The sequence below is a fragment of the Magnolia sinica genome, chromosome 5 (assembly GCF_029962835.1).
Source record: "Magnolia sinica isolate HGM2019 chromosome 5, MsV1, whole genome shotgun sequence".
Taxonomy (NCBI): domain Eukaryota; kingdom Viridiplantae; phylum Streptophyta; class Magnoliopsida; order Magnoliales; family Magnoliaceae; genus Magnolia; species Magnolia sinica.
The window spans coordinates 21,698,882-21,711,290 of NC_080577.1; the positions used below are offsets into that span (position 1 = coordinate 21,698,882).

Consider the following 12,409-nt stretch of genomic DNA (forward strand, 5'->3'; position numbering starts at 1 on the left):
ACAGAGTGAAACAAAGGTTACATTTGGAAGTACTTGAGTAGAAAGGGTTGAATGCTTTTCTGCTGAAATAGTTTTGCCCCATTTCAAGTGATACTTGAAACAAACAAATATTGTTTGGGGGTTCTCCAAATCTTATACCAAACAAACAGAATATTGTTTGGGGGTACTCCAAATGTTAAACCAAATGTATACCATGGCAATTTCTTCCCGTCAACCAAATGGTATATGTACACAAACCTGTAAATCATCCAACTCCTCCCTCATTGAATCAGTGTCCTGCCACTGTGCACTGACTTGAGTAAATGTCCTGAGGAATGCGAAGGTGGTTAAAACTAATACTGATACTGGATTGAATAAGCCATGCAATATTCTCAGTTAGTACAACAGGGTGCGACTAGATAATGAAAATGAAGTGCCTGAAAAAGCAAACATCTGCTGAGATGATGCGACGCCAGCTTAGCCGTGTTCACTAGGTTTAGAAAGATCTTAAGAGATGAAACAACAGTAATCACAATGTAAAAATTCATAGTAAAGAGTTAATGATTGCATGATTAGAAGCCAATTTACACATCTGCCACAACAGAAAGTTCTATAATTTGGTTAGTAATTGTTACTGTCAAATTTTTTATATAATTAAGAAGTATGAAAAATAAGGCCTTTAGATTCAAGAATTGGGCCTCAAAATCTCTCACAGTCACAGAAATCTGCTCAAGTCTGATCAGTCTCATGACATCAGTCAATCAAACAATAGGGTGGTAAATATAGGAGTCTATGAATGCAGCAGACAAAGTGCTCGAGGAAGGACCTAATTGTAATATTTTCATAGTTCTCAATTGCCCCTCTGACCAGGAGATTCAGGATGTTATGAGCAAGAACCATAAGATATAAAGAAATTCAGAAGTCCAGGCAACCTCATCGATAAAAATAATATATATATATATCTATAATTCTATATATAAAGGAACAATAGAAGATGCAAATTACACTCTCAACATGTAAGCCAAGTCATGCTGTACGATGGATGTTAGCCAAAGTAAAAATAACAACCTCGGGATGTTAGCCAGGTCATGTTGGGGTCATGCAAATTACAAGATGAGAAGATGCCAATTATCATAGAGGATGGAAAACCAAAATAGAACAGAGATTAAAATTATACCTCTTATACCAAGAAAAATCATTGGGTATGCTTGCTTTTGCATTTTTAAGGTGATCAAGTTCCACCAGAACATCAAGCAACTTCAACATGGACCTGAAGTAGAATAACAGAACTACATTAGCTTCAAGTCCTCCATCTACACCCTATCTGGATTGCCACGTTACATAAATTTTATAGCAAGACAATCAATAAAAAAATTTTAGCAAGACAAGCAATAATTGTGACAGTTTTAAAAAGTCAATTAATTAGTTGTAGCATAAACATACTTTGCAATGGCAGAACAAGATTCATGTAACCGACCACAATTAGTTGGGAAATAAGGATTAGATGATGATGACAAATATTTTGCACCTTTTTTTTCCTGTTTTTGCTTCCAAACCAATGCTATTCAGAAAACCATTGCATGAGCTTGATGTAAAACATTAAAGTGATTAACTAATCCAACTTCCAATCAGATGGCAAACAGCTACCAAGACAGCACAAGGTGGCAAGGGGCCCCTCCATCTAGATTTAAAATTAAAATTAAAATATATATATATATATATATATCTCTTTATAAAATAAAATGCTCCTCCAAATTCATCTTCATGTCAAAACCATTCATTCCACGAATGATGAACAAAATTAATATTTGAAACGATCGCACTTATTTAGATGATCTTCACTGCTCCAGAGAAAGGTAGAAAGAAAAGAAGAAAAGGAGAAAGGAAAAAAAAGTGTGTTTTGAGGAAAGGGAAAAAAGCTGCATGTGTTCCAGCCCCCTTTTCTATTTACATAACAGGAACTTTAGATAATTATAAATAGGTCATTATTCTCGCATATTACAAGACACTTTCTAAACACTCCCCCTCAAACTTGGCATAAATATATATCATGCCCAGCTTGCGAAGAACATATTCCAATTTTGAATTAATAACTCCCTTAATGAAAATGTCAACAAGCTAATTCCCAGTTGTTACAAGTGGCAGACAAAGATCTTGAGAGATAATTAGCTTAAGAATGAAGTACCTGTCAACTTCAATGTGCTTGGTAGTTGGTACAGTGATGCTATTAAGTTATGCTAATAGTTGCCTTGTTATCACACAACAGCTTCATAGGAGCATTCACCTTGATTTCCAAATCACGTAACAGAATTTTTAGCCACAATAACTCCTCTACATCATGTGTTATAGCCCTACGTGCTGCTTCAGCACTAGATTTAGCCACTACAGTTTGCTTCTTGCCTCTCCAAGTCACTAAATTTCCTCCCACAAAAGTACAATATCATGTAGTCGACTTTCTATCATCTACACTACCAGCCCAATCTACATCAATGTAGGCCTCTATGCATTGATGGCCATGATTTTGCAAACAAAAGGCCATTCCCAAGTGATGCCTTCAAATATCTCAAGATTCTTTCAACTGCCTCTAAGTGAGAAACCTAAGAAGCCTACATAACAGACTCACCACACTTATTACATATACTAAATCAGGTTACGTGGGAGAAAGGTAGAGAGTCGGTCAACCGATCTCTAATGCGCCTCTTTATTGGGTAACTCCCCCTCAATTCGGCTAAGCTTATGATTAAGATCAATAGGTGTGTCGGTCGAACCTAGCTTACCAATCTCCTTCAGAACGTCTAAGGTATACTTTCTACGAGAAATAAAGATATCTTTCTTTGATCGAGCACCCTCTACACCCAGAAAATATTTCAAATTTCCTAGATAATGCAGGGGCATTTTCACACCGGGCTCGAGTGGGGTCACCTGTGGGATGCAAGGGCACACTCAGGGTAGGCGGGGCCCACGGGAGAGGTCACGTGTTCGATACTCCTCACCGGGGGTGATTAATGCGCATTTCACACCGGGATCGAGTGGGGTAGCCTATGGGATGCAGGGACACGCTCAGGGTGGGCGGCCCATGTGAAGCGGTACCCATGTGATTTGGGGCCCACAAGGGGGGTTCGGCCGAGGTCCTAACCCATGAGATGTGGGGCCTGGGCTATGAGATAAAGGGGTTAATTCGCCATACTTTAATAGTTCCAACTTTTAGAGCAAGTGATTAATTGTCCTGCATCACTAGATCCTTAATTTCAAACTCTTTTGCCAAATATTCCTTTAAGTTTTGAATCTCCTGGGAATCATTTCTTGTCGCCACAATATCATCTACATAAACAATCGAAGCCATAATCAACAATCCCCATCGCCTCCCAAAGGGCTTATGGTCGGTGCAACTCTAGGAAAAATCAATCATCTTCACTGCTTGACAAAATCTCTCGAACCAAACCCGAGGAGATTGTTTGATCCCATAAATAGATTTCTTCCACCTACAAACCTTTCCTTCACTGTTAGAGAACTTGAAACTAGGTAGAGAAGACATATACACTTCCTCCTTCAAGTCTCCATCAAGAAATGAATTTTTCGCATCTAGCTAATACAACAACCAAGAAAAGTTGGCTACAAGCGATAGTAGAACCCATATAGAGTTCATCTTAGCTACAAGGGCAAACGTTTCCTTGTAGCGAATCCGATATGTCCGAGTGTACCCCTTAGTAGCAAGCCTCGCTTTATACCTTTCAATAGAACCATCTACCTTATGTTTTACTATAAAGATCAATTTGCAACCCACGGGTTCCTTTCCTTTGGGTAAATCTACCAATTCCCACATACCATTCTTTATTAAGGCCCTCATCTCTTCCATCATAGCCTCACACAACATTGGATTGGAGACTGCCTCTTGAAATCTAGAAGGCAATGCAACAGAAGAAATCAAAAACAAGAAAGAATAAAAGGAAGGAGACGAGGTTGCATACTAGACAAATTTGGATATAGGATGCAAAGCACATTGATGCTTTCGTTTGCATAAGGCAATGGGAGCACTATCCTCAGAGGAAGAAGGAACGGAGAAAGGAGAGGGATTACCTGGTTCCAAGGAATCATAATTAGTGGGTGGGCGTGTCACAATAATCACCCCTTTTTGGCATCTTGTGTGTACTTGTAGTTCCTTCACCTATAAGTGTTGGGCGGCACCAGTAGTGGTATTGGTAGGCTACCCTGGATCTACTAGAACAACAAATGATGGACTGTAAGGAATGGTAACAGGAAGGGTATAAACTAGCAATGGATACTTCTCTTCCAACTCTCTAAGCTCCCACTAAAGAGAGGCAGGATTATAGGAAAAATAAGGCATGGACTCAAAAAAGGTGACATCAATAGTGGCAAAACATTCCCACACACAAAATCAAAACACTTGTAACTTTTTTATGTAGAGGGATACCCAAAATTACACCCTCAGACCCAGGATATTAATGAAACACACATGCCCAAAGACACAAGATGGAAGAATGAAAGAAGGTTGCTCTAGACAAAGGACCTAATGTGGGGACTTCAATCTCAACACCCTGGATGGCATATAATTAACAAGATAGGCAGTTTTAAGCATTGCATCAGCCCAAAAAACGCTTTGAAACATGCATCCCTAACAAAATACTCGGAGTAACTTCAACCAGATAACAATTCTTCTGTTCTGCCACTCCATTCTGTTAAGGAGTGTATGTACAAGAGCTTTGATGAGTCATCCTATACTCTTCTAAATAACCCCGTAAATTACCTTCAAACCATTCTTGAGCATTGTCTAACCAAAATATTTTTATTTTCTTATCAAACTGGGTGAGAACCATCTTACAATATTTTTTTAACAATACGTGGTACTTCATCACGAATGCATCCCTGTCAAGATACTCCAAGTAACTTTAAGAAGATGACGATTCTTTTGTTATGCCACTCCATTCTATTCCAGAGTGTACATACAAGAGCTTTGATGAGTCATCCCATACTCTTCTAAACAACCCCATAATTCACCTTCAAAGTATTCTCAAGCATTGTCTCACTGAAATATTTTTATTTTCTTATCAAACTAGGCGAAAACCATCTTACAATATTTTTTTAATAATAGGTGGTGCTTCATCATGAGTCTTCATAGATACAGCCAGGTGCAACAGGAGAAATCATCCACAAAAGAAATGAAATATCGATAGCCATCCACGGATATAATGGGAGCAAGTCCCCACACATCAGAATGAAAAATATGAAATGGAAGCCAACTTTTATTCAAACTTGGGAAAGAAGTTGATCTACAATGCTGCAACTCACGAACTTCACACTATAAATTATGACTCAAAACTCACTTTAACAAGTCTAGAAATAACAACTTCAATGATTGAAAAGACATTTCATATATGACTATGTCATGGTCTGACCTAGCATTATTATGATCCTTATTAAGGCAACTACTTGACTATAGGACTGAAAGAGAACAAATAATATCCAAAAGATAGAGACCATCTGCTTCACGACTACTCCCAATTGTTTTCCATATCACCGAGTCCCAAAAAATACCATATGTAGGAAAGAAAGTAGCACAAAAGTTCAATTTTTTTTGTGAGACTACAACAGACAATAAATTTCTGGATGAACATGGAACGTGAAGAACAAAGAATGGAGACAAGTGATCATTAAGTTTGATATCACCCTTCCCAAAATAGAAGATAGGGAACCATTAGCAATTCTCACTTTATCTCTTCCAAAAGATAGACTATATGAAGAAAAAATGGACAATGGACATGTCATGTGAAAGATGCACCTCAATCAATGATCCAGGTTGGGCTAGATAAGGGACGAACTAGGCTGGATGAGGGACGACAAACAAGGTTAGTAGACACATGTGTACCGGACTATACAAATGAAGTAGAAGCAGATGGACATTCTAATTGCAAAAGTAGACAACAAAGGCATTCCAATTCCATAATAGATAAATTGTCTGAGGCGAATGAGGACTACGTAGTAAGGGGGTTAATGTGGAAGAAGAGAGCACCCGAGGAAGGATGAACAAAGGCAACTAGAAAGCCAATGGAGAAAGAAGGTTGCCTAGGATGGTTAAACTTCGTTGATCAACCATGGAGATCCCAATAAGTCTCCTGTGTATGGTGTTTTTTCCATAATGGTCGTATCTCAACTTATCATTTTCATCGAGTGCTCTAGTCTTCTGAGTTGATCCTTTTCAACCCTTCGATGAACTATAAGAGACTTCAAGAGTTGAATGGTATCGTAGAACGAAAGAACCATCATCTTCTTGAAGTTGCTCATACCCGTCTCCTTGGTATGCACCTAGCTAAACTTTTTTTGGGTAATGCTCTTTTAATTGCAACTTTCCCTATTAATTGTAAACCCTCACGTATCTTGTCTCACTAATCTTCATTTGCTATGTTGTATTCTCATGGAGACTCATCTCCCCTCCATTCCACATCTTGTTAGTGATTTGGGTGACCTTAAGCCTCTGCGGATGTATCATCATCGAGATAAATCTTCACATGCTCAGTCGTCTACCATTTTACTCACTTTGGATGTTGCTCGGGTGATTCTTCTACCTCAAGTCTAGATCTCCCCATTGCCTTGCGCAAAGGGACCCGATCTTGTACTCAGCACCCCATTAGCAATTTCGTTTCATATGTTCATCTTTCACCATCCTTTCAGTCATTTGCAGCTTCCATTTCATCACAGACTATTCATCGGTCTCTATCACATGCTCTTCAAAGTCCTAACTAGACGAATGCCGTGATGGAAGAAATGTTTGTGCTTGAGAATAATCATACTTGGGAACTAGTTCCTCTTCCTCCAGGGCACAAACCTGTTGGATGTCAATGGGTTTATAAGGTCAAGTTCCTTCATGATGGCTCCATTGATCGTTATAAAGCCCGTCTTGTTGCTAGGGGCTACACGCAGACCCATGGTGTGAATTACTTTGAGACATTCTCTCCGATGGCTAAGCTTAATTCTAATCGTATGGTTATCCCCTTGGCCGTCATTTTATCATGGCCCTTGTTTCAACTCGATGTTAAGAATGCATTTCTTCATGGTGATCTTGTAGAGGAAATCTACATGCATCAACCTCCTAGCTTTGTTGTTTCCCACAATCCTACGGTTGCATGTTTGTTGAAGAAGGCTCTTTATGGACTCAAACATTCCCTGTGTGCGTAGTTCGAAAATTTTAGTCAGGCTCTCATGGAGTTCGACTTTGTTCGTAGTCATGCCGATCATTCCCTCTTTATATGCCGTCGATCGACAGGAATCATGGTTGATGGTTCTCATTGTGTATATGGATGATATTGTATTGTCCGGCAGTGATTTTGTTGGAATGAGGGATGTCAAAGAATTTCTGAAGACCAAGTTTGAAATCAAGGATCTTGGTCCTCTTCGCTACTTCCTAGGAATTGAAGTTGGTCGATCCCCATCCGAGGTAGTCTTGTCACAACGAAAATATGCTCTTAATCTTCTCATGGAGACCAGGATGTCAAGATACAAACCTATTACAACCCCCATGGATACTTCGCAGAAGCTTCAGCCAGATGATGGTACTCTTCTTTCTGATCCTGGGATGCATCGACATCTTTTAGGCCAGCTATTTACTTGACTATTACTCGCCCAGATATCTCCTTTGTGGTGGACGTTGTTAGCCAATTCATGCAAGCTCCCCATACTTCACATCTCACGGCAGTATACTGCATACTTTGGTATCTTAAATCAGCCCCAAGCCTTGGCCTCCGCTTTTACTCTCATGGTCATCTTCATCTTTCTGGCTATTCCGATGCTGATTGTGCACATAGTACTTATGATCACAGTTCTACATCCGGCTTCTGTACCTTCCTAAGTGTTAATCTTGTCACATAAAAGAGCAAGAAGCAACCAGTTGTTGCTCAGTCCTCGACTGAAGCAGAATATCGTGCCATGGCTCATGCGACATATGAGCTCACGTGGCTTCACACCCTTCTTAAAGAACTTGGTTATTCTCCTTCGGCTCCTATTCCTCTTTATTGCAACAACTAAGCGACCATGCATATTGCTCATAACCCGGTTTTCCATGAGCGCACCAAGCATATTGAGGTTGACCGTCACTTTATTCGGGAAAAAGTTGCCTCTAAGGAAATCTTCACCCCTTTTGTTCGATCGAGGGATCAGCTTGCTAATGTTCTTACAAAGTCTTTAAGTCGAGATGCTCTTTATCGTGTTCATGACAAGTTGAGCATAATCAACATCTATGCTCCAACTTAAGGGAGAGTCTAGAGAGTGTAAGCGTAAAGTGTGTGTGTGTGTGTGTGTGTGTGTGTGTTAAGTGGCTCTTTTAATGTAAGTGCATGTGCACACTTTCTTCTCATGTTATGTACTATATGTTCTATTCTAATAAAACATTGTGTGTGTGGGCATGTTAGATACACAACATTTTCCCCGAACTCTCTTCTTCTCTCTCACTCTTCTCCTCTCTTCTCCACAACCTAGTCATCTTCTGCTGTCACCATAAACACCTATGGCTGGTATGGAACTTAAGGCCCCGGAAACATTGGAAGTGGCCTCTGAACTACTGATAGTCAACATCTTCCCACAGAAACAGTTCATTATATTCTCTAAAGAATAGCAAAAAAACATTGTCTTGAATTTCAAAGAGGCTCAATAAAAACTAACCAAAAATGAGCTTAAACGAGGTTATGCAGCTCCATCCTTTACAAATCTCATTATAAAATTCACAAATCTCAACCGAATAAGATGGTTTTTTTATTATAGATATGGAAAATGGTCAGATGCATCGATTCAATGTGGAAAAGTTCCACACACAAAAAAGCTTCAGAAAGTGGCACCCCAAAAACCAAATCAAACCTTTTTTCAAGACTACTTCATCTCAAGCAAAAAAATCACCAGATACTAACCCGAATATCATGGAAAAAATAAAAAATAAACACCACAATTCTTCTAAAATCGTTCTCTTCTAGATCCTATACTTTTCTTCCTCAAGGGACCATCCAACTGTGCACTACTGATGTCACCCATACGGCAAGATGACATCAGCAGCAGCCCCCTCCTATGAAACCTCCAATCAATGCAAGGACGTATGCTCCGATACCAAGTAGATGAGGAAAAAATCTTAGAGGGAAAGGCAGACGGAAAAGAAGATGAAGAAGAAGGGAAGGAGAAAGGAGAAGAAAAGAGAATGTTTGGACGAAGGGGAAAAAAAATAAAGCTGCCAGCGTTCCTGCCCCCTTTTCTATTTATGTAAGGAACTTCAGAAAATTATAAATAGGCCCTTATTCTATCCCATAATACAAAAAGGGGTCCTCTCCAAACACATATCTCAACAAATATTTTCCACAGCAGCAAAGATTAAAGATAAATGTTTTGAAACACTGCAATATTTTTTCACCAACAAGGTAACCTAGCAACAAAAATTATTGAACCTTTGTTCAATTACCAGAATATTAACTAAAATAAATTAAGATACCCTACTTCTCATCAGACATTGGCCTAGTGCAAAAAAGAAACCATTCAAAACTAGAATACACTAAAAGGAAACAGATGGCGCACCAAAGATGAGTTATTGTAGGGATTTGCAGAAAGGGTGTGAAAGAGAGGAAGATCCTAAGTTCTACAGGTATTCTGGTATTCTTATCCGGCTTCCATGGCGGCGTCTCAGCTAGTTAAGCTATCCGACCCCTGATCGCCATGTCCCATGCACAGACAGATCCGTGGGCCTATTCCGCATATAGATAAGATTCCACATATGCCACATAAAAGATGATGAGAGTTAGTGCAGAATACATTTAAAGCTGGTACCTTCTTGGCTCAGTGCTGATATTGTATTCTAGTGTCTAAATGATTTATTATATTAATGTGTATATAGCATTGCCCATTATTTTTTATTTTTATTTTTTTGAAGACACAGGGTGTCCCCACCTCTTTTTTGAAGTGAGACTAATCCCTACGGATACACGCAATCACCCATAACCACGTGTATCAGGTAAAGGCAAGGAGGGGAATCAAACCCTCACCTATAGGGAGCAAACCTATGGTGAAGACCATTCGCCAAACCTTGTTGGGTATATTATCAAGCATTGCCCATTATATTATAATTTATGTTGCCTAGGTATATTATCAACCGTGTGGCCTATTCTCCATCACAGGATGTATGTCTGGCGGTTGTCAGTGAGTCTAATTTAGACATTTTATAATTGCACTCATCGTCACCATCAACTAAACCTATTTTTGTCTCTTCCGCATTGCAAGTCGATTGTGTCTAACCTGGTTCCATTTTTGAGTTTCATGCTTGATCAACAGAACGATGCACCCCAAACAAACAAACAAACAAACATAAAAATAAAAAATAAAATAAAATAAAAAAGACCAACCAAGATGCATCTACAAGAATAGATTGTGTAACTACAGTGAATATCATTCGTGACTCCCCATATGGGAGCTATATCCATGGATGTCACTCCCGGTTTGTTGGGGCGTTATTATCTAGTATCAGTGTGGTTCAGCATTTTTTTGTACATCATTGCAGTTGCACCTTCATATACTACCAGTGCCTCTCATTTACTACTTCAAAGAATTCTGCCTGTGGTCGACGCAAACGCTTACAGTTTTACAAGGAAGATCACCTATTTCAAAAGCTCGTGAATCTAGCTCATGAATGTGAAGCGTTTTTCTATTTAAAGCATGTTATAATTCTAGAAACTGCTAGTGTTGAGTTTGCAATAGTGTGTTTAAAATATACTTTCTCAAAAGAATATTAAATGCTTATTTGTGCATTGAATTATGCACACTGCAAAGGATATTCATGTGTCTCGCGAACTGGGATCTCATGCGGTGCTGGTAGAGTTAGAAGACGGGTTTGGCTCGAAAACTTTTGGAAGTACATTGACAGCTCTTTCAAAATTGCAGCAGGTGAAAGGTGAAGATCTGGGAATGCAGGAATAACAGGATCGTTCTGCAAAAGGATGGTATAGTCATCTTCATGGCGGTCTGTAAACCTTAACTTTGAACCATATGAAGTTATAAGCCAATAAGAACCATAAGAAAGCTCAAATCACAGTCCTGACACAAGAAACTTGTATATTAATGGCTTAAGCAGCAAAAATAAACCAACACAGAGAAGCCATACCTTGAATATATTGATCAGGCGGTTGATTTTCACTCTCTTATAAAGTGACTCCCCATCTTTCTCTGAGGATGTTGCCAAAACAACAAGAACAGGCAAAACTCGAAGAAGGGTGTGACGCTCTGGAAACAGAAGTGCAAAGTCTAACTCCAGAGACTCGACACAAAATACTATGAGAACTTGAAGAACGTCTTCTACGCTATCTTTGAGTCAAGGGCCTCATAATAGATGTCAATATGTAAGTAACCTCATCATTATCATCATCAAAGTCTAATCCAAACTAATTGGGGAGGTAAATAATCTCATAATAATAACAATGGGAGAATAACATGCGATTCTAGACACAAACTAAATCACTACTAAATTATTTGAAAAACTCTTAAAATACTAAGAAGTAAATGCTACTTCTTTGCCTGGTACACACAAAGGGCATCACCTAGAAGAATTATATCTGTGGTTATACTGGATACTTGTTAACACGGAACATCTCAACATGCAAGTTCAGTAAAATAGCCCATCTTGTGCTTAAGAAAATCTGCAAAAAAGTAAGAGCACAAACAAGCATAAAATTGAGGTAACTGATTATCTTTTTTTTAAAACAGTGATTGACGTAACTGATTATCGATCTTCCTGAGATGATAAATTGATTCTATCATCATGACAGAGTGAAACAAAGGTTACATTTGGAAGTACTTTAGTAGAAAGGGTTGAATGCTTTTCTGCTGAAATAGTTTTGCCCCATTTCAAGTGATACTTGAAACAAACAAATATTGTTTGGGGTTACTCCAAATCTTATACCAAACAAACAGAATATTGTTTGGGGGTACTCCAAATGTTAAACCAAATGCATACCATGGCAATTTCTTCCCGTCAACCAAATGGTATATGTACACAAACCTGTAAATCATCCAACTCCTCCCTCATTGAATCAGTGTCCTGCCACTGTGCACTGACTTGAGTAAATGTCCTGAGGAATGCGAAGGTGGTTAAAACTAATACTGATACTGGATTGAATAAGCCATGCAATATTCTCAGTTAGTACAACAGGGTGTGACTAGATAATGAAAATGAAGTGCCTGAAAAAGCAAACATCTGCTGAGATGATGCGACGCCAGCTTAGCCGTGTTCACGAGGTTTAGAAAGATCTTAAGAGATGAAACAACAGTAATCACAATGTAAAAATTCACAGTAAAGAGTTAATGATTGCATGATTAGAAGCCAATTTACACATCTGCCAAAACAGAAAGTTCTATAATTTAGTTAGTAATTGTTACTGTCAAATTTTTTATATAA

At 38.8% G+C, this 12,409-nt stretch overlaps 1 protein-coding gene across 1 annotated transcript in view; it reads right to left on the reverse strand.

Moving 5' to 3' along the window:
• Window positions 1-12,409, reverse strand: part of LOC131245721 (protein PIR) — a 154,153-nt gene that overhangs the window by 104,171 nt on the left and 37,573 nt on the right. The window contains exons 9-13 of the mRNA XM_058245368.1: window positions 12,014-12,083; window positions 11,587-11,651; window positions 11,120-11,315; window positions 10,780-10,945; window positions 1,936-1,940 (exon numbers count right to left, since the gene is read on the reverse strand). Coding sequence (XP_058101351.1) covers window positions 1,936-1,940; window positions 10,780-10,945; window positions 11,120-11,315; window positions 11,587-11,651; window positions 12,014-12,083 — 502 coding nt within the window. The remainder of the gene's footprint in view (window positions 1-1,935; window positions 1,941-10,779; window positions 10,946-11,119; window positions 11,316-11,586; window positions 11,652-12,013; window positions 12,084-12,409) is intronic.